General features: G+C 44.2%; 1 protein-coding gene across 4 annotated transcripts in view; it reads left to right on the forward strand.

Moving 5' to 3' along the window:
* Window positions 1-22,698, forward strand: part of SDC2 (syndecan 2) — a 119,389-nt gene that overhangs the window by 17,120 nt on the left and 79,571 nt on the right. Inside the window, exon 1 of one of the 4 annotated variants that reach the window (XM_089336350.1) lies at window positions 14,263-14,406. The exons of the other annotated variants lie outside the window; for them this stretch is intronic. Within the exon in view, the coding sequence (XP_089192476.1) occupies window positions 14,278-14,406 (129 nt within the window). The 5' untranslated portion in view covers window positions 14,263-14,277. Of the gene's footprint in view, window positions 1-14,262; window positions 14,407-22,698 lie in introns of those variants that run through there. 4 annotated transcript variants of the gene reach the window in all.

Consider the following 22,698-nt stretch of genomic DNA (forward strand, 5'->3'; position numbering starts at 1 on the left):
CCTGGGTGCTAGCCCCAGTGGGTACAATTCTTATCCGTGCTGCCACAATAACCACACAAAGGATATATGCAGTCCTGGTGTGAGCATGGATCCCACAGCAATGACCCTCGCCCGGGAATCAGGGAACCCCGTGTATGCGTGTGTAGCCACCCACAGTGACTGCCCAAAGACCCAGCCACACCCTGAGCCCTCTCACGCAGCCACAGTGTTTTCACAGTCCCAGCACACAAGGCTCCCACAGCCATGAGCACCCAGCCCCCTGTCAGTTCTCCAACTCAGACTCAGATGTCTCCTCTCGGCTGGTTGCTGGGCATGCTGACAAAAGGTGGCACAGCTGTTATGTATGTCCAAAATGGCACCCACCTTCTCTCAGCAAGTTACGGGATGCTGGTGCTGGGTGGTCAGCGAGAGAAACATGCCCCCTTTTTTCCCTTTAGGTTGGTAGGTACACTTTCCCCCATAGGGCTCCAAGCCAGACCCCCGCCAAGCTCTTCCCACAGCTTTATTGCCAGTGGCTGGGGCTGCTGCAGTCTGGTCTCACCTTCCTCCAAAGCTGGTGCTGAGTCTCTTGGCTGCTGGGGTCTTGAGTTGTGCGTGTTCACAACCTCCATGTAGATCCACAGTGTCCCTCTAATTCACATGGAGTTTCCTCTCAGTTTTCTCCCTAACTATTCTCTGAGATTGTACTCTCTCCATTTTTTTTTTAAACTACCTTCCCCTATACTAGAGCAGTAAGCTCCCTCCCTATTCTTCCTTCTTGGAACCTAAAAAAAATATTAAAATTGCTACTCTGATCCAAGTTATAGTGGACTTATGATAGGTACTTTCCATTCTTTATCTATAATTGACCCAAAACTGCTAGGTGGCATTATTTGTCAAGGCTGTATTTTATGTGGCCCAACACATGTTAGATGCCAGATTTTTCAGCTTTAAATAGTCTTGCTATACTGTGATCTTTCAAGAAAAAAGTGAAAGTGTTTAAAAGTTTCAACTTGTTTAAATATAATCTCCTAGGTAGGACTCTCAGTGACAAAGTGTCAGGCCTTCTTCTGCACTGGTTGGTCCAATACTCCTGCTCACAGATTTTCAGATTTTTAAAAATATTTTTATTTATTACTTTTTGTTTTTATTTTATTCGAAAGGCAGAAAGAGAGAGAGAGAGAGAGAGAGAGATATCTTCTACCTGCTGATTCACTCCCCAAATGCCTGCAACAGACAAGGCTGGATCAGGTGGAAACCAGGAGCCCACATTTCAATCTGGGTCTCTCCCATGGGCGGCAGGGACCCAGTTACTTGAACCATCACCTGCTGCCTCTCAGGGTACACATTGGGAACAGAGCCAGGACTCGGCCCAGGCATTCTGATATGGGATGCGGGTGTTCCAAGCAGTTTCTGCCCAATAGAGTTCTTACTGGCAGGTGCTCTCTACTGCTGGTGACCAAGCCCTATGGACTGCAGGGGCTCTGTAGGACTCATCCACTGCCCCTCACAATCCGGACTGTATAGAACCTGGAAATGCGTGCTCCCCTCCAGCTTCTCTCCCCACCCTTTTTTTTTTTTTTAAAAAAAAAATAGATTTATGGATTTATTTATTTATCTGAAAATCAGAATTACAGAGAGAGAGATCTTCCATCCACTGGTTCACTCCTCAAATGGCTACAACAGCCAGGACAGGGCCAGGCTGAAGCCAGGCGCTTCTTTCAGGTCTTGCATGTGGGTGCAGGGGCCCAAGCCTTCAGCCATCTTCCACTGCTTTCCCAGGCTCATTAGCAGAGAGCGGGATCAGAAGTAGAGCAGCTGGGACTGAAACTGGTTTAACCACAGCTCCAGCCCCGTCTTCTCCCTTTTAAACCTTTCTCCAGCACCTTTTTCTGGCTCATTTTTTTTTATTTTTGGTTTGTTTTGATTGCTTTGGTAGATTATGATATATTTGAGAGCTCTTCAGACAAAAGACTAGATTTCTAGAAATTAATTTAATCTGAAATGTCTTTAAAAAAAAAAATGGAGCCATTTCCTTTCTGAAGGAAAACTTGCCTTAGTGGAACAAAGGGCACTTGTCCTCTTGGTCTGGTTGTAGAAAAGCGTGTTTGGTCAGCTTATTAGATTTGCCAGCGTTTATGCTTTGAACCAAGAAACTGTGTGTTTGACTGATTGGAAATGTATTCTAGGACTTGTGTGGATTTACTGCTCACTTGGAAGTCCTGCATGTGTGTCTTCATGGTGGTCCTCTTAACATAACCACACGTGAGTTTAGCAACTTGGACCTGGTTCAAATGACATTAAATCTGTAGGCTGTGTTGTTTCCGCTTAAAGTAGGAAGAGAGAGTGCTTTAGGCTGTCTTGAGAACAAGACATTTGAGTCCTCTTTAGTTCTTGCTTGAGCAAAAAAGCAGCAGCCCTTTATCTAATCTAGCCATGGTTTACTTTGTTCAGATATCTAATTTGGGAGCAGGCTTGCCCTCACTCCACTCTAAAAAACACAATTTTCCATTCAATGAATTGGAGGGGATTAAAGGGGAATATCTTTAATTGACTCTGGGGGTGGGGAGACCTTGTTTAAGAATTCTCAAAGCTTTTAAAATTTGCTCTACTGGATAGCATTAAAATGCTGACCATTTAGAAACTGCCACTCAACATGTATCTGTCCTGCAGTAGAATTGGAAGACGGATTATTCTGAGAAAGCTGTTAAAACAATCCATTTACTGTGATACATAAGCTTTTCAACCCAATAAATCTCTTATATCTAGAAGAAAATCCAATATTACTGCTTATTACTTTGGTGATGATGGGGTTAAGTCTGTTTTACAAAGCCTGCAGTATGCACACGGAGTCTAATCTTAGAAATTAAGGGACTGGAAATGTGAATTCTCTCCCTGCTGCCTACAGTCAGGAGCACATCCCTGATAGATAGAGGTTCCAGAACATTGATAATGGCACGGTTGGTAGATAGAAGGGCTTTTTTCTCAGTGCAAATGGAGATCTCTTACAAAGAGGCTCATGGTTCTCAAAGGGAAATGGATGAGACAGGTGTCCCCCAGGTACTTGTTAGAAATTCAGATTGTGGGCCTCACTCCTGATCCACTGTGTCTTAATGGTGGGCAGAAGCCTGGAGAGAGGAGTGGGGAGGGTGCCCAGCAATCTGACTTTTCAAAAGTCTTCCAGGAGATTCTGTTGCTCGCTAGAGTTTGAAAGTTGCCAGGTAGTGGTTCTCGTCCCCGAGAGTGTCTGGCCAAGGAGCCCAGATATCAGTTGTGTCTATTTTTGGAGCCACTTTGGTGATTCTAATGCACAGCTGCACTGTTGTAGGAACCTGCTGCTTAAAATGCAGCCCACATCGGCAAGCGTGGGCATCACCTGGGAGCTTGTTAGAAACCTAGAATCTCAAGCCCCTCCTGAGATTTACTGAATCATAGTTTGCATTATGACAAGACTCCCAGTGACTCATAAGCACATTATGAGTTGGTGAAACAGTGCTTTATAGAAATAGTGTGTTTCCTTTGTAGAAGTCGATCCCTAGAATACCCTTAATTGGAAACTTTTGTGAAGGGGCAAAGTAGCTGCTTTGGCTTCTGCTTGGTGGTGACTCAGGGAAGCAGTGATTGGGGGGAAAAGGGATAGCTTCAATAGCCACTGCTTGGAAGGCTCTAGGACCATTAAGTGTGTAACAATGGCCATGAACCATCATCGAATAAGTGATAGGATAAGTGTTTGATGCAGAGGTTAATCTGCCACTTGGGACGCCTGCTTCCCATACCAGGTTCCAGTCCTGGCTCCACTTCCAATTCCAGCTTTCTGCTAGTGCACACCCTGGGAGGCAGACAGGTGATGACTCAAGTACTTGGGTGCTTGTCACCTGTATGAGAGACTCTAATTGAGTTTGTGGTCCCTGGCTTCAGCCACACTCAGTCCTGGCTGTTGCAGGCATTTGGGTAGCAAGCAAGTGGTTGCTCTTTCTATGTCTCTCCCACCTCTATATGGCTTTCAAATAAACAAAATAAATAGAAATTATTAAGAAAATCAGTGATGATACTTTCAGGTACAAGTAGCAAAATTACAAATCAGATTGGCTAAGCAATAAAAAGGAATTTTTGGCTCAGATAATGGAAAGTCCCTGGAGAAATGCTGTCTTTAGGTCTGGCTACATCAAGAGTCTTATGTGATCTTATCAGACCTCAGGTTTTATATCTTTCTTAGCTCAACTTCCCTTTGTTCCATTCACTCCCAGGCCTTATAGAATTAAGATAACAGAAAGCTGTTAAAAAGAGATCCTCAAATATAGTGGCTTAAAATAGATTTATTTCTGTTTGACATAAGAGTCCAAAGATAGGGCTGGTTGGATAGCTCTGCCATGCTCATTCGCAGGCAGCTTTTTTTTTTTTATTTTTAATTTTTTTTTTATTTTTTGACAGAGTGGACAGTGAGAGAGAGACAGAGAGAAAGGTCTTCCCTTGCCGTTGGTTCACCCTCCAATGGCCGCCGCGCCCAGCGCGTTGCAGCCGGCGCACCGCGCTGATCCGATGGCAGGAGCCAGGAGCCAGGTGCTTCTTCTGGTCTCCCATGGGGTGCAGGGCCCAAGCACCCGGGCCATCCTCCACTGCACTCCCTGGCCACAGCAGAGAGCTGGCCTGGAAGAGGGGCAACCGGGACAGAATCCGGCGCCCCGACTGGGACTAGAACCCGGTGTGCTGGCGCCGCTAGGCAGAGGATCAGCCTAGTGAGCCGTGGCGCTGGCCCGCAGGCAGCTTTTACCTGTGAATCCAGGTAGCTGCTGCACCCTTACTACCTCCCATCCAGGCGAAGGAATCCATGGGGATATACCCATTCCCTTTAAGGTCAAAGCCTTGTGCCCCATTGGTCAGAACAGAGTCATATGGCCAGTTAAAGTGCAATGCAGGCTAGGAAATGTAGTCTGTACATGGGCAGCCATGTATCCAGCTGGAATCTGAAGAGGTTACCTGACTGCACAAAGGAGGATATTAGATAATGGCAACAGTCAGAGGCAACCTCTCCCTGCTGACGGCAAGGTGGAGTCTGGCAACTCTGGCTAACAGTGTTCCTCTCAGCACTTGCCACAGGAAGAGTTTCTCTCTTCTTGCTGTTCCAGTAGGAATCCCAGAGTAGCTTCTCACTGACTGGTGGTTGACGAGTCCTGGGTTCAATGCACTCTCTCGCTGCACATGGAGGAAGCATCACCTGATCCCACGGACTGGAATAGGGAAGGACTGGTTCCCTAAAGAGAAATGGACTATCAGCTGAGGGAGGAGATTGGACTCAGTGGAGGCTGGATACCATGTCCCATCTCCTCCCATCATTTGGGCTCTGGCTGCCTCATTATAACTTTTCCTTGTCAACACATCTTAACTTTACCTGATTTTGCCAGGATACAGTGTTTGGCACTCATAGCCAAAGCCCTTTTACCTTGGGCTCCTGAGGACCCATCTTGGATTTGGGTTCAGGCATTGCCCTTTTTGTGTCCATTTGTTTGCTGACACATTAAGTAGCAGGTGTATAGGGAGTGAGCTGCACCCGAGACAAGAGAGGAAAGTGGAGAATGTGGGGGGCTAAAGTGTGGAGGTGTCAACTTAGTGTAGTATGGAATATTTGAAAATTATTATCTTATGAGATAAAAGGCATTTAGAGAAAAATTCATTTGTTGAGTTTTATAAACAGGGGATTAGTAATGTATTTTTTTATTTTTTTATTTATTTGAGAGGTAGAGTTACAGACAGGAGGGGAGACAGAGAGAAAGGCCTTCCATCCTCTGGTTCACTCCCCAAATGGCTGCAATGGCCGGAGCTGAGCCGATCTGAAGCCAGGAGCTTCTTCTGGATCTCCCACGCAGATGCAGGGGCCCAAGCACTTGGGCCATCTTCCACTGTTTCCCAAACCATAGCGTAGAGTTGGATCTAAAGAGGAGCAGCCAGGACTCAAACTGGCATCCCTATGGGATGCTGACACCACAGGCAGCCCACTGTGCCACAGCACCGGCCCCAGTAATGTACTTTTGATCTTCTGATCTCTTATTTTAATGGGTCATACACATGAATAAAGGGAGAATTGTTGTTGATGGGTAAATTCTTCTTTAAAATGTCCTACATTCCATGATTTGAATATTTAAGTGCTAAGCCAAATATAAACAGAGGCCTGTAGTGCATCAAACAATGATGACTGGTATATAAATGATAACTTGGACCTGTGTTTACCAAATCCTTTCCAAGGTTTGGTTTCCTTTAATATCATTTTCCTACCTAACTTATCGCCCGAAGTATTTGTGGTTATGTCCACAACTGAAGTCCTTGTCCACAAACTTAAAAGAAATGACATCAGTGGTTGAATTATACACGTATGCAACCAGAGCACTCTAAAAGCATACCGGGTAATGCTTTTAACAAAAAGTTTTGTCAGTCTTATTTTTAACAAAAGGTTTTGACAGTCTTAAATGATAGAAATTTAATGCGTAATATTCAAAATAGCATGCTATTTCCAAGCCTCTTAACCGAACACTTATTGTCCTTTCAATAAAAATGTGGAGTGAGGCACATGTGATATAAATGAATTAAAATTTCATTTACCCGGAATGTTGTGTATTCTGTTAATAAGATTTACCCAAAACACTATTGTTGGTTTAATAAATATGAAGAGAGCATTTGTGATCTGCCTCCTGGCATTTGCTGTGAGTCTCCTCTGAGTCTTCCCCAGCCTGCTTTTGTTGTTTTGTGCCTTGAGGTGTAAATAGAGACAGAAAACCAGGAAGTTTCAGGAAAGTCCCATCCCATAAACTGTTTACAGATGTGTTCAATAATCATTCAATAGGACATTTAGTTTGCTTAATGTGAAGCTATTTTAGTATTCTTTATGTGCAAAAGGTTCCATTTTTACTTTACTGGAAATTTAAAAAAACAATAATAAAAACATCGCCTGGAAGTATCGCCTTCTCGAAAGCCCCAGGAAGATAAAATTTTAATGATTTCCACCCGACCCCTCGTCATCCAAAGTCTTGCATTCTTTTGGACAATAATGAATGTCTTCCAGAGGGACCGATTTTGATTGAATAAAAGGAAGAATTTGGTAAAAGGCCATCAGAGATGGAAGAGGCCCCTTCACCAGATTAGTGGTGCAGGCCCATGTCTGGAGGGAACCTGTGTGGATGACCCACTCATGCGGGATCTTTAGGCGAGACTCAAACTGTCAGCCGGCTGGGGAGATTGGCCAACCTTCGCAGCTTCCTTCTAACCTCCAAAGGTTCTGTTGATCTTAAAATATTTTGAAGTTGAGTGTAGAGCTACGTAACATTTATTTTGTTTTCTTTCCTGATAACTTGGTCTGACCCAGACTGGAACTCTTTTGCTGTCCTCAGTTCAAGGAGTATGACAGTCAGGGACCAACTTTGTAGCTGCCAAATTTAGGGCACTGTGTAACCATTGGGATTTGGCATTGCCTCAAACTTCAGTCGGGTAGAATGGCCAACTCAACGGTGCTGCCTGGGTGAGCCAGAGAGGCTGCCATGTCAAGACACAGTGTGGGAAGACAGCTGGGAGGCAAAAAGAGGAGAGACTTGGAGCAGGGAAGGTGGAGGTCTCCCAGCCAGCTGGAAGAGCATGAAGGGAAAGGGGCACGGGCAGTTCTCGGTTTCCTAAGCGTTTACTCCTCCTCACTTTGCACATGGAGCAGGTAACCTTCTTCGACCTGTGTGCCATGATCACCTATGACCCATGGGTCATAGAGCAAAGCATTCCTTATGAGGCTTCAGTGTGTGTCACTGAAGCAAATGAAGGGCAGGAGGACTCTTGGTTATAAACCGGTTTTCTCTCCACTTTCCTTTTTTCCCCAGTAGACTCCCTGAGTGTTTCCTTCCTTATCCTGGGTGATGCAAGAGGATGCTGAGCAGGTAAGCCAGAAGACAGGTTCTGATAGGCTGTCCCCTCTGTGCCAGTAGCCAGCGGTGACCTCTGTCAAATTACTCAAGCACTTTGGCTTCAGTTTTCCTATTTGTAAAAACCAGAAGTTCTCTGCAGTCAAACATTGACTAATTCTACAATAGCAATGCTATTCTTAAGGAAGTCATGCTTTGTTGTTTTTTTTTTTTTTCCCTCTACCTTATACCTATTGCTTTGGAATAAAGGTTTTAAAATTGCAGGCCAGACTTTAATATTATCCTCTATTCTCCTTCTCCTTTGCCAACTAAGTAGTTAGTGAAGTTGTTACTTAGGATACAGGCATCTTTCATAAGCATCCATTTCCTTTCTCAGAGATGCCACCTCATCTAGCTGCTGTGGCTGGGATTTCTTCCTCCCAGACAGGAGGACAGAGGTTGCTTTTGATACGGGACATAGACGTTGGAGTGGGAGGTAAAGTTCTCACTGTGAGGGAAAATGTTGTCCATCTGGCAGAGGTAGGAAACGACTGAGGTGTGAAGGCCAGCTGTCTATGTTTTATGGATGAAAATTCCCAGCAGATTGTTCTGGCATTTTACATCCTGAATATTACACGCTGGATGTATGGTCTTGCTGTCCTGGAATGTAAGAGTTCTCATCAAACTGCAGCAAGTGAGTGCACTCCAAAGGAATCAAGAGGCTGGGAGCGTTGCATTCTGGGGAGGGGGTGGTCTCAAACATTTGATGAATCGAAACTTTTTGGAGGCTGATCTTTTATTCAGCAGGATCTATCCAGAAATCCTTAAATTTGAAAAGAATTTCCAAAGCCTATGGATGGCAAGAATTGTTAGAGACAGGTGGAAAATGCTGCCTAACAGTGATCATGACACAATCAGCAGACTCCATTGTCCCAGGAGCAACTCAAGAATCCAGGCGCAGTTGTTTACAAAATGGCACATTCTTGGTGTCCCCTGCATTTGAATGTGACCTAAACATACTGAAAATATACAGTCCCCGTTATCGGCTGAGAAACCAGGAACCTTGGATGGACTTTCTGTAGACTCTGCCTTTGTGCTAACATTAATGGTGTTCTTAGTTCTAGATCTAAGGTCCTCTACAAAATGGAAAATTTAGCACCAAGCTAAGGATCAAAATATACTTAACATTATCCAGAAATTATTTATTCCTTTTAAAATAACTTATTTAGCCCTGCAGTTGGTTAACTGTCAAAAAATATTTTACGCCTGCAGTTGATGTGTGTGTATATAATATTTAACAGCTTTGTTGAGGTACAATTCTCCTACCACAAAATTCCAGCCATGTGAAGCACACAGTTCAAGGGATTTTAGTGTATTCACAAAGTTGTGTAAAAGTCATCACAATGGAATTTTAGGACAGTTCTATTGCCTCCTAAACAAACAAACAAACAAAAACCTCATTCTGTTCCAAGTCCTAGGAATCATTTATTTACCTCTGTTTCTCCAGATTTGCTTGTTCTGTACCTTTCGTGTAAGTAGAATCATAAACTTTATGGTCATTCGTGTTCATCTTCTTTCACTTAGGATGTTGGCAGGGTGCATCAGTGTTGTGGAATATGTCAGTACTTCCTTATACTTTATTGATATACCACCTTCTGTTCACTCATTAGTTCATGGACATTTGGGTTGTTCCAACTTCTTGGCTGTTAGGAGTAATGTTGCCCTAACAGCCTTTGTGTCCAGCTGTTTTCATTTCTCTTGGGTATCTATTTGGGAGTGAAATATCTAGATCATGGGAGAACTGTTTGATTTTGAGGACCTGCCACACTGTTTGCCAAAGTGGCTGTACTATTGTACATTCTCATCCACAATGCACAAGAGTTCTAGTTTTTCACATCCTTATCAGCACATGTTATTATCCTTTTGATTGAGTCATTCTAACGAGTGTGAAGGGGCATCTCTGTGGTTTTGGAGTTTATTTACCTACTGACTGATGGTGTTGATCAAATGTCTTCTGTGTTCTTACTAGCTATTTGTATTTCCTCTTTGAAAAAAAATCTATTCAAATCCTTTACCTAATTTTAAATTGGATTATTTGTCTTATTACTGATTTTTAGAGTTCTTTATTCTGAATACAGGTTCTTTATTGGATCCACAGTTTGTGGGTATTTTCTCTCATTCTGTTGGCTGACTTTTCATCCTCTTCATAGTGTCCTTTGGTGCACAAAGATTGTTAATTTCTAAGTCCAGTTTACCTGTTTGTTTTTTTTTTTTTTCCTTTTGTTGCTTGTGCTTTTGGTATCATGTAAGTAACTACCTAACTGAATGTTGCAAAGGTTTATTGTTAGGGTTCTTTCTAAGGATTTTATGGTCTTATTTCTTACAATCAGGTCTGTAATCTACTTTAAATTAGTTTTTGCCTATGTTGTGGTAGAGGGGAGCATTTTCATTTTTTTCTGATTTTGCATGGGGTGTCCAGTTGTTCAACAACTTTTGCTAAAAAAGAATAGTCTCTCCCCATTGGATTGTTTTGTCACCCCTTTTGAAAATCAGTTGACCATAAATATAAGGACTCTCAATTCTGTCCCATTTTTCTGTGGCATTATATACACTACTGTATATGTATCTGTGTGTATGTATGACTCTTAAAACCAAACTTGGCTGTGATGGATGTTTTCTTTTGGCCATAATTTAGGTGACTGGAGAGATGGGACAAGATAAAAGGTAGGAATTTAAGGAGCATGTACTGCTGTGCAGCAGTTAAACCTCTGCTTGGACTGCCTGCATGTCATATCAGAATTCATGGGTTCCAGTACTGGCTCTGCTTATGATTCCTACTTCCTGATAATATGCACCCTGGGAGGCAGCGGGTGATGGCCCAAATAGCTGGGTTCCTGCCACTCATGTGAGAGACCTGGATTGAGTTCCAGGCTCTGGCTTTGGCTTGGCCCAGCCATGATTGTTAGGGGAATTTGGGGAGTGAGCCAGTGGATGGAAGATCTCTGTTTTGCTGCCTTTCAAATAATAAATAAATAAATAAATACAACTTTTTTAAAAAATAGGAATTTGGGGCTGGTGTTATGGCATAGTGGGTAAAGCTTCTGCCTACGATGTCAGCCTCCCACATGGGCACCAGTTAGAGTCCCGGCTGTTCCACTTCTTATCCAGCTCCTTGCTTATGTGCCTGGGAGAGCAGTAGAGGATGGCCCAAGTGCTTGGAGGATGTGGGGTACCTAGAGGAAGCTCCTGGCTTCTGGCTTCAGACCAGTCCAGCTCTGGCTATTGCAGCCACTGGGGAGTGAACCAGCAGTTGTAGGATCTCCTTTCTCTCTCTCTCTCTCTGTAAACTGCCTTTCAAATAAATAAATCTTTTAAAAAATAATACGAACTTAAGACATCAAGTACATGAGGAGACTTGGCCATGGGGTAGCTCCTGCCTCCAACAGGAATACAAAGAGTAAAATGGTAGAGTGGTTGGTTTGTTGTGAGTTCTTTTTCTCCTCATCCTCCCTGAACTGGAAGGCCTCACAGAATCTTTGGGAGCGGAGCACATTGTAGCTCTCTCTAGTCCTCAGCTTAGCCCTGCAGTAAAGACTTGGCTAAGTTATTCAGTGAGTTGTGAGTGCCTTCCATCCTCAAGTGGCCCATCTCTTAAGTTATTTGGTTTTGTGATATAAAAGTCCTAGCCATGTGGTCTTCCTCATGTTCCTTGGTAAATTTAATTTGTAGGGATAAAATGCCTGAGACAGAAAAAAGAAAAACCGTAGACTTTGCTGTGTTACCGTGTGCTTCTGGTTTGTGGACACAGTTGGAGAGACTGTGACTATCGATATGGAGAGATGGATATGGAGAGACTGACCATGGATCCATAGGTGAAACTTCTTGCAGACATGTCTCAGATTTATGCTTGGGTCCGCAGGTTTGAGAAATACAGTATAGGCTGCTAATTGTTCACAGCTGGTGCAGGAATAGAGCGGTAATAATAATTAGAAGTAATATGGCTTGCCTCATAAGCTGTTCATTTTAATCCACTACATGTTTCTGATCTGAAGTCTGGCAGAGTCTTCAAGTGGAACCCTTTGGAAGAGATCCATCTTGGTTTTCTCTCAGGAAGTGTGAGTCTGTCTTGTCCTGCTAATTTGTTATTGATTTTGATGGTTTCATTTTAATGCCTTTCACCTAAAACAAACACACAAAAGCCAGCCCACACTCAACCAAATCCACCCAGACATCCTCCCTGCAGAGCCCTTGGGCAGAAGCAACAAGTATGGGAAGCTTGTGTCGGTGGTGCCTGGGGAGCATGCCGTCTCCAGGCTGGGCCTCTGTAGGGGGAGGAGCCTAGTTAGCAGGGAGGGCTAATTTCATTTTTCGTAAAGTCCTCAAATTCCCAGGCATTAATCAGTTTGTTGGTGGAGTTTCCTTGGTTTCTTAATGTTCCCTCATAGATAAATTTTTCAAAGTGATCAATATTTGTTAGAGAATAAACACAAAGAACAAACCATGTGTTCTTCAAGAGTGATATGAATGGAGCTTATTTTCTAGGAAACTTAACAAAATAGATGTCTTATGATATCATGTGATTATATCACATTATTGAATGATGCTTTTTTATTTTGCGTAACATGGGAAGAAGAAAATCTTAATTTGATGCTTGAGGTGAAAAAAATTTTGATTCCAATGAACTTTATATTATTTATTTGGAAGTAGTAGTATACAATTGATTACGTAAACAAGTTGATAGGGGTTAAGATGCCTCTTGGGACACCTGCATCTCATATCAGAGTCCCTGGGTTCAAGTCCTGGCTCCTCTCCCAATGTCAGCTTTCTACTAATGCACACCCTAGGAGCAGCTGTGATAACTCTAGTAGTTGGGTCCTTGCCACCCTTGTAGGAGACCCAGGCTGAGTTCCTGGCTCCTGGCTTTCACTTGGCCCAGCCCCAATTGTTGCCGGCTTTTGGGAGTGAAACAGCAGATGGGAGGTCTGCTGTAAAATAAATACAAATTTGAAATAAGTTGATAGCCTCTCATGGTTTATGCCGGCCACTAATTTAGTAAATAGTTATTACCTGGAACTAAGAATTTCTCATCCTATGTCTTCTTTGCTTTTCTCTGTGGACTTTCTGGAACAAGCTGTGGTTAGGAGAAGAAAGCTGCCTGGAAAACTTTGTAATGACAGCCTTTTTTACTTTTAAAAGTGTGCACATTGCCAAACATGCTCTCGAATCTATAAATGGAACCCGTTTTACCACAGCTAAGCTGTTAGTCACATTATATTTCCCAGAAAACAAGGTGTAGTTGTTTTACTGAAGTAGACCATGGGATTGAAACAGAGAGAGGTTACGACTTCATGGAAGCCCCAGATCCGTCGGAGAGACTGGTGTGAGATCCATCAGTGGAGTGGCTTCTAAATTGGCGATGTTTGCCATCTCACTCTCTTGGACTGTTTCTGACACATGGTCCTTCTGAGGGACTAGAGGGGCAGCTGCGACTCCACTAACGGGGAGAAGTACCTCTCTGCCCTCTGAGGGGACTCTCGGCCCAGCTCAGGCTGTTTGTAGACGACGTTCAGTGTGTGAACACTGTGCTTGCTTCTATTTGAAGGGCTTTCTTCTGGAGAGCTAGCCTGGAAAAGCAAAACAGAAAAACCCATTGGCATTTTGAGAGTTGAATCTACAGAAGATGTTGTTTGCAGTGTGCTGAAAACATAAGGTCCAAACAGCCGGAGCAGGCGTGGTGCCAGGCAGTTTCACTTGGAGAGAGAAGGGAGGTCTGGGGCCATCCTCTAAGGATTAGCTGCAACGCAGCAGCTGCTGTCTGAGTTTGATTTTGCACATCCTGCTTCAGGAGACCTGCATTAACCCGCTGGCCCCTGGGGAGCCCCTGGGCTGTCTTTTAAACAAAAGACTCTTCTCCTGGACACCCAAGGGCAAAAGCCAGAACAATATGGAGGTTAAAAGAAGGAGTCCTTGAACACTGGCTGTGAGAGAACCAGCTAGGAAGAAAACTGATGTAGGATTTTGGAAGTGCAAGTGCTTGTTAAGCCCCCTTTAATTACACAGGTGAGGAAGCAGGGGCCCGGAGCAGTTAAGTGATTTGCCCAAAGAGAAGCCGTCAGCACTGCTGTCAGGGTCTCTTCATTCCCAGGATACTGAGCTATTGGGGGTGGGGGGGCATAACCCTGGGAACATGATTCTCCTGGTTGTATAGATAATGTGTTGTGAGGTTGGGGGAAGAGAGAACAAATTTTAAAAAAGCGCCTTGGAATTACGTATTCATCGCTTTTTATGGCCTGTCCAAGCCTATTCAGATTCACCTTTCAAGTTGCATTTATCAGAGTGGACATCTTAATAAATGGCCAGTAACTAGAACATTCCCTTAAATTCTGGGTTTGATTCCTAAAGGCAGAATTGGCAGACTGGGGGGATGGGGGGCGGGAAGCAGGCCTGGAAAGCAGGAAGGATGTTTAATGGAACGAACACTTTTGTTCACCCATGGCGATATCTGGAGCAGGACTGCAACCCTGCAGGATTTATGGCCTCCAGGCTGGAGAAGGTAGGTGGGCTCCCATTATCTGTGTTGAGAACATGTGTGGGGTCTTTGAGCCTAAGGCTGTCCAGGTAACAAAAGGCTTTGTGCAAAAAGATGGCTGAGTTCTTTGAGTAATATGTTGCTGTTTATTTCACATCTGTGTTGGGTATTGAAAATTTTCCCTGCTTTGTGGTTGTAACAAGATCCTCAGCTTTTTTCCTTTGAAAGGTTGGGAGGCTAATTTCTTGTAGGAAATAACACATTAAATCCAAAGATATCATCAAAACACATGTGCTCTCTTTTTGGCCCAATTAAAGGATTGAGCTGGTAGGGTTTTTCTTGATACAGAGGAACGTATTGAACATCATTGACTTACAAGGGTTTTGGCCAGAGATGAAAATCAGGATGGTCTTGGGCGCTAAAATTCCAAGTGGTTTGGGAATCTATTCTTACATTTTTTAGTAATAGGGTTTTTAATGGCTTTACTCAGTTTTAAAACTTGCATGTGACCTGAGTGTGTATCTTTTTCTGTAGTTTCACCATCTTTTCCATAAAGCTTAGAAGAAAATGCTTTGTTTGGGCTGCCCTATTGAGATACAGTGCAGTGTCTGTCTTTGTATTTGTTCTTTTTCTGAGATTCTTGTGGGATCTTTAGCTGTAAACAAAGGGGAAAGGCAGGCTTGGAGAGTGAGGTAGGATGAGAAATTCCAATAGAACAGAGCATCTTCACTTGGAGCTGTGCCGTGGGAGCTGTATTTTATTTAGTAGCCTCATCAGGACCTGCCGAGTCCGTTCTTGATTGATGAGCTTTTGAAGGACCTTTTGCCTGAAAGTGAATTTTTCAAGCGCTTACCTGAGCAGTTAGGACAGAAGGGAAAGCCATGTGCCATTTTGACGACGGTCACTGAAGACCCAGTTTTCCATGTCTTCTCTTTGGGAAGAGAAGGTCTTAGAAGGTCATTAACCCCTTCCTTCTTTGTTTCTGTAATTGATAGCACGGTCTTCACACAGCTGAGAAGGGCTTTCTTATTATGCTGTGAGGGCATTAGAGGCAACTAAAGTGATTTTCTCGGTGGGCAATTAGTTATGTGAGACTTTAAAAATTTGGGGGGAAGATGATTGTGTGAACGACTCGGGTAAGGGAAACAGCTTGAGGATCAGCGATCTGTATTTGAACTAGTCATTAGGCTGTCTAATTGGCTTTTTAGAGAGAGAGCAAAAGGAGCAATTTCCAGATGCAAGGTGTAGGGCTGGGTCTGGTCCATGAGCTGCCTCCACACTGCCACCTGTTTGAGAGCGATGTGCCTCAAGTGGATGCTTTCCCCAGGAAGGGGCTGTCTGTTGGTGGGTTGGCTGTACCCAGATGAAATGTGTTTCCCACCTGCTGCTTTTGCCTGAGGTTGGAATTTTTCCTTTTCACTGCTTGTCACTTGGCGTTTGGATAGAAATGTGTCCTCCTCTTCAGAGCCAGAGGGTTCTGTGTGATTCATCAAAACATTTTCTCCGAGGAGTTGCTAATTCAGTTGTTCCCTAGTAAATGACTCACACTACAGTGATAAACCTCTGAATCTGAAATCTTTTCAAAATCTTTCCTCCCTTAAAAGAAATGGGTGTGATGGGTTGCTGAGCAGCTAAAATCCCACATGACATATCCCTGTCATTCTTTGTCCTCGCTTTTGATGGGATTTGCTATTTTGCTGCTTAAGCTACACCATGCTAATGTGATAGTGAGACTTTGGAAGTGGAAAAATAGCTCAGGAATTATAATGGGGGAGGGCTTTAGATTTCCTTGAAGAAGAAAGATGGATGTATAGTGACAATGGGAGGGCAATACAGGAAGCTAGTGGACAAATAGAATTATAAGATGTTGATTTGGGTGCAGAAACATTTTGGAACCCATGCTTCGTTTTTTTTTTCAGAAAGCACATTATCCATGAACATTCTGAAGCCCCCTTCCCTCCCCCACCCCCGCCCACCCATGCATGCATTTCAAAATGTTTGCATCCAGACTTATCTTTTAATTCTCTTTCCCAGCATACATGGACATCACATATTTGACAGTGGTGTTAATTTGGCTGGAAGTTAAGCCCGCCTCTGTGGATTGGGCTTTTCCAGGAGGACTCCTGGAGTCAGTCCTAGGTGCTTTTGGAGAGGAGTCCTTCATTCCCCACATTCTGGGGGAGATTTACATCTGTAAGCCGGATAAAAATATGTGGAAAGGTGATTAGTTTAATTGGCCCGCTGTTATAATTATTCAGTAGGAGGTGACTGTGCGACAGCTATTATAGCCCCAAATGCCTGGTAGGAAGGGGAGGAGACTCAACAGTAGCTGCTATTATCAAACATTGGTTTAAACTGAATTTAGGAATGAATTACTTGGGCATTCTAAGGACAAAGAAGTTTAACTGTTTGGTATAAGAATCCATTCCCCACCCCCAAAGAAGTGGGCTTTTTTTCTTTAGGGATAATTGTGGGAAATTCTGCTCCTGGTTCTTTGTCTCTCAAAATACTACAGGGGGGAGCAGAATTTTGGTAAAGGAAACTCCATCACCGTGTTTGTGACTGTTAGGTAGTCAGTCCTCTCTCTAAAGCTGTTTCCCTGAACACTCAGGGTGGCCACAATGGTGGTGGTGTTTTAGCTTGTCTCAGCCCAGGCCCCAGCAATGCTCTAGAATGGAGTATTTTTCTTTCACATCAAAGGCAGGGAATGGTGTACAGACAGTGAGCTAGGAAGCCGGGAGCAGGCATTTCAGTGCTGGCTTTGGGAAACTATGTGTGGAATGTTAGAGTTCACGGACCAGAGACCCCCGAAGTGAAGCCAGGTGCCTGCACGGTGCGGAGTTTTTCCAGAGTGAAATGACTGCAGGCAGAAATTGCAGCCAGATGAACCCCAAATAAAATTGATGACTTTATTGGACATTCTTTTCATGAGATTTAACTTTCTAATGTGCACATAGATCACTCTGGGGATGTCGTTATAAGCGGCTGACCTTTTGTTGGGGGGAGCTGCCGCTCACTGTCTGTGCAGCACTGCTTGGCTCTGCTTTGATTCCCACCCACATCTGTTGAGCATGTGATGTGTGTGTGTGTGTGTGTGTGTGTGTGTGTGTTTCCCTCTGAAGCACACTGACAACTGGCTGGAAAGATTTAATGAAAACCAGTCAGAACTAATTTCAGTTAGATATTCCAGTTTACAACTCTTCTGGTTTCCGATGTAGAAGTTATGGCTTCCTATAGTTCTTCTGGAAGGCAGCATCAGGAAGTCTCCTTGTGTAGGGCACTAGGTTTCTTTGTCTTAATGTTAATGATTGCAGCGTGGCTGGGAAGAGGAACCAGGGCTGCAGAGCTTGTTGTCAGTGTGCCCAACTAATATTCAAAAATCACTCCTCCTGCCTCTTTCCCCTTTCCAGTGGAAGTCGGGACATGACTTTGGTTACACCTGTTGGATACTGCAGGCATCACTGGGCTGTTTCATGGCACCTGATGTAGTGCCATTTGTACACGCTGGTGGGTCATTCTTACATTTGTGTGGTTTTCTGCTCCATCATGACAAGTTACGTGTGGAACTAGAAGTTGAGTGGGATGAGACTGGCCGCTGTTATTTAATAGACATGAGCTTTGACTCAGATCCCAATGACAGAATTGTAGTCTGCACTTCGGCTAACTCCAGAGAAGTACCTGGAACCCTTGCTCTTCCTCATGTCTGCATTCAAATCCCAGTCCTGATTTCAGGCTCTGAGCAAGTGTTCCTGAGGGTTTGTGGCTGCTCGTTTCCTTCCCTAGGTTTAGGGAATTGATGGTATTCTCTGTCTGTTTCTTGGCAGTCCCTAGGCAAGAAGTGATGAGGCTTCTGGGCAGCATATGATGTCACCAAGGACAGTGTCTTGATCCTGGCCACACTGTCCTAATGCTGTTCCTCACCTTGAAAACCTGGGTGTTGCTGCGGCCTCCTTTGCACTCCATCCTCAGCCTCCCACCTCTGTTGGGTTATACCAGCAGGCCTTGCTTTCTGAGACTCTGCAGTGGTGTGCCAAGGTCACCCTTTCCCCTTGGAGTGAGCTGCACTCCTTCTTGTCTTTCTCCATCTCCTTGGACTATGGTTTGTAAACTGCTTTGGGAGCAGGGAGAATGTTCTTGCCCTGGGGACTAGAAGGTCCAATTTCTCCAGTCTTTGTCTTCTATTAGGCTGTCTGGTTACAATACCTTCTTCACCTGGGCTACCCTCCAAGCAGGGTGGCAGAGCTCAGATAAGAAAACTGGGGCTTGGAAGGGTTAGGAGACTTGTCTGACCTCCTGCCTTACTGGTGAACTGGATTCCCCAGTTGTTATTGATTTCTAAGGGTTTTGCCTTGATTTGTTGCCTGTGTTCCCCGGCCCTGGAAAAAGCATTGCTGGGCTGTTAAGTGTCTTCTCCATGTATAAAATGAGAAGACGACTCATTTGGTGGTGGTAAGGTGATCGAAGGGGATGGCCTCAGGGAAAATGAAGATATTGAGAGCTTCCAGAGGAAAGGGCCTAGGCTGAGCTTGTGGAGCGCTGCCCCAGGTTGTCAGGGCTAAGGCAAGTCAGTCCCAGAGAGGCTGAAGGGGGCTTATCAAAACGGAGCCCTGGTGTGATGTGTGTTAAGCATCAAATGATACAGTCAGGGCTTCCCGACATGACTGCCAGACTGTCTGGAAGTCAACAAGGTCTTCACCTTCTAATTCTTTCTTGATGGTTCAATTTTGGGGGCCTCCCCTGTTGTCCCTTTTGTTTGTTTTGAGTCTAGGGAGGTTGGAATTCTGTGAATGTATGCTAATTATTGGTGATTCCGGATTTAAGCATAGGCATCTTTAACGGTAGTGCTAACTTTTAAGCTTTGTAGAAAATGGAAGCCTTAAAAATCATTACAGTCATTGATTATTGTGTTGGGGGAGGGTGGCTCCAGGACTGCCCATGGATGCCGGATTCTTTTATTCAAAAGGGCAAGTGTTCACATGGAACCTAGCACGTCCTCCCATATACTTCAGATCATCTTTAAATTACTTACAATACCTAGTGCAATAAAAATGCTGTGTAAATAGTTACACCATAGTGTTGAGAAAATGATGGCCAGAAAAACCAGCCTGTATATATTCAGTACAGGTGCAATTTTTCTTTTCTTGGGAACATTTTTTGATCCATGGTTGGTTGAATTTGTGGCTGTGTAAACCGCAGATGCAGAGGGCTGGCTATATACATAGGCAAAAGAAAAACAGCAGTTTAAATGCATGTTTTACAGGGCTGATCCTAAAGGCACTGCAAAAACCATTCAGTTATTATATGACATCGTTTGCTTCTTATGCAGTGTGTTCCCAGTAAGTGGCATAACTAAATATTTTATAATTACAGAAATTTCTTCTCTCCCATCTTTGACATTTAAAAAGGTGGGTGAGATGTCTCTAGGTTATTTGGAGTGAGATGCAGGAGACAGAGGAAAGTCTTTCTGGGTTTCAGGGGTGCCAGCCTGGACTGGGCCAGAGAGCTGTAGAAACTCCCACCGAGGGGCCGGGGAGTAAAAATTAGGCACGGAGGGTCAAGGCAGGAAGTCAGGAATCAGGTTCCGTTACTGACCAAGTGTGTAGCTGTGGCCAGGCTTCTGCTTTTGCTGCTTTAGATGATCCAGCTGTGTGATGTAGGAGGGGCTTGCATCTGCCGGGGAGTTGGGAGCCCTGTCCACTGGCCTGGGGGGTGGGGAGAGGTAAGAGCCCTGGGGGGAGGTGGCTCCATACAAAACGTCTTTTCCTGGTGTCTGGGTGGCGCTGGTTCCTGCTACTTGGCTCTGGCTTTTGGTGTCAGGGTTGTGTTTTTCATTCTCCATGCCTCGTGCTGGAATTTGACTTGTCTAGGATTGATTTGAGCGGGTAGCATGGTGGCTGGTCCATCACAGATGCTCGGTTAATACCAGTTGAGCGAATGCACTCTGCAGGGGGAAAGGGCAGCACAGCCTACCTGGTGGGGAGAGAGACCCTGCTCAGGGACAGGTTCATGAGCTTTGCCATTTCCACCTCTGGAGTCTGAATGCATCCTTGGTACTGGTAGGGGCAATACTGCAATATCATAAATACCGCTCAGATTATTCGTTGTTCTTCATTGCCACTGTCCTTGTCACTGCTCTTCCAGCCCAGATACTACAAGAGGCCCCTGACTGTTTTCCCTGTGTCTGGTGGTGCCTGCACCCTGATCTGGCAGTTTCCACCTGGGATGACTTGGCACGGCTATGCCAAGATTCTGAGGCTTTCCACCTGGGACACAGCTGGACAGAGATGGGTTGAAGGCCCCAGGTCGGTCACTTCCAGCAAGAGCTGTTTTCCCACTGAGCTGTGAAAATACTGCCATAAATCACAATGTACAAAACATATATCTCACAGCAACTTGTTTTATGTTTAAGAGGTAACAGCTAGGTCAGAGAGGAGATCATTTGAAATACAAAGAGCCACCATCCTTCCCACTCAGTCAGTAGCCATGGTAAAATGTGAATGGAGAAAATACTTCAAGATGTTACTTTTTATCTCTAGAGACTGGTTGATGGGTAACTCTTATTTTCTTATTTTATAATATTTTGTATCTTTAAAATTCCTGGGTTAAGGACTTACTAAGTTTAAAATAAGAGAAGTTAGTAAAAGCAAGCAAATCCCCACGTGTCCACATCATTGTATTCCAAAATTCCATGAGTTAAACAAAACAAACCAAAACACTCCCTGAGTATGAGTGACCACTCTGGCTTGTCAGGGGTAAGAATCTGTCAAGAATCAGGCACCACACATGGGCCCTGTTCTCCTTAGATAACCAACCTGGGGCGTTCCATCGCAGGGTTTCTCAGTCACTGCTTCTTTTCAAGGCTGGGTTCAGGTGTGACAACCTTTGAACTGCAGGCCTGTCTCCAGAGTGAGTGAGAAGCCTTCTCCCCTCGCTCTCCCTTCCTTGCGCTCCCAGGAATTGCCCAGTGATTCTTCTTCCCAGTCCCCCGAGCCTGTATTAGATGACCCTTGTGCCCACTTCAGCTAGGTGATGGAGATGGTGTTTTCAACTGGTCCCTCCTCTGCCCGCCCATCTACTCCTTACTCAGTGTAGTTGCCCCCCTACCCCCAGCTCCCCGCTCCTGCCTATTTACATCTTTCTGGTGATGAGATGCCTAGAATTTTTCAACCTCTTAGTTTTAACCAGATCTGGGGAGAAAGAATGGGGGGCTTTTTCTGCCCTTTGTGGGTCTTGTTTTACTTTGATGTAAACACTATACACGTCAAAGGTGTTATAATACCCTGTTTTCTCTGACTGCTTAAACAGTTATTTTTCATTTACTCCTAACATTTTAATTCTCTGAAGTGTGATTGTTTTGACCTGGTGCTGGCGCTGAAGGGCATCTGAAGAATTAAAGTGCTGTAACAATTCTTTGGCAAAGTTTTAGAATGATGAATAATTGGAGTACCGTGTTGTATAGTCATTACTGATAAGCCTCAGAACCTTCCCTAATATTGTTTGTATTAAAACTGTACTAAATATAGATTACTTTGATTTATATAACACTTTAGGATCTTACACTGTGCCTTATCCTGAGCACAGATAATAGGTGAAGATAAGAAAAAATAGAAATTTCCAGTCGATAGAGAACCAGTGAACAGCACTGTAGTTCTGTTCAGTGTTGAGAGTGTTTTTGACTTCTATTAGTGACGCTTTTGCAATTTGAGCGGTTGTAGCAAGGTTTCAAGTGTTTACTAACTTAAGTTGCGGATGATAGGTCCACCTTGTAGTTTTCTGTAGGCAGTAAGGCAGGAAGACTTGACAGGGTGACACAGTCTCAGAGCCAGTTTGTGTCACAAGGTCACCTGGTCCAGAGTTTCCCAATCATGTTCACATTGTGGCACGCTCTGTACAGGGTTGCACAGAGCTCTGTCGGGGAAGCAAGAGTGATGGATCTGGGGCCTCCATTATGGGCTGCAAACTGTCAGAAGCTTGCCACAGCGGAGTCACGGTATTCCTGCTGGGAAACTGGTCTAATGCAACCTTCCCATTTGACAGTCACATCTGTATTTACCCATGAGACCCAGACAGGTGAAATAGCTTGCTAAAGATGCACTGAGCTAGGGGTGGTGTGGGAAATAGAATCTGAACATTTCACAAGCTGGCGGCTAATAGGACCTCGGTTTTACATAGCATACCTCACAGTGCGCTTCTCCTAGGACATTAAAGACCATACAATCCTTACAAAACCGTATTTCTCCAAAAGGTTCATCTGGTTTCTTTATTTTATATGGGAAGTTTATGCTTAAAAGCAGTAAATTTTAGAAATCTTTTGGA

This window comes from Oryctolagus cuniculus, chromosome 6 (assembly GCF_051225735.1).
Source record: "Oryctolagus cuniculus isolate XC-2025 breed Fujian yellow rabbit chromosome 6, ASM5122573v1, whole genome shotgun sequence".
NCBI lineage: Eukaryota > Metazoa > Chordata > Mammalia > Lagomorpha > Leporidae > Oryctolagus > Oryctolagus cuniculus.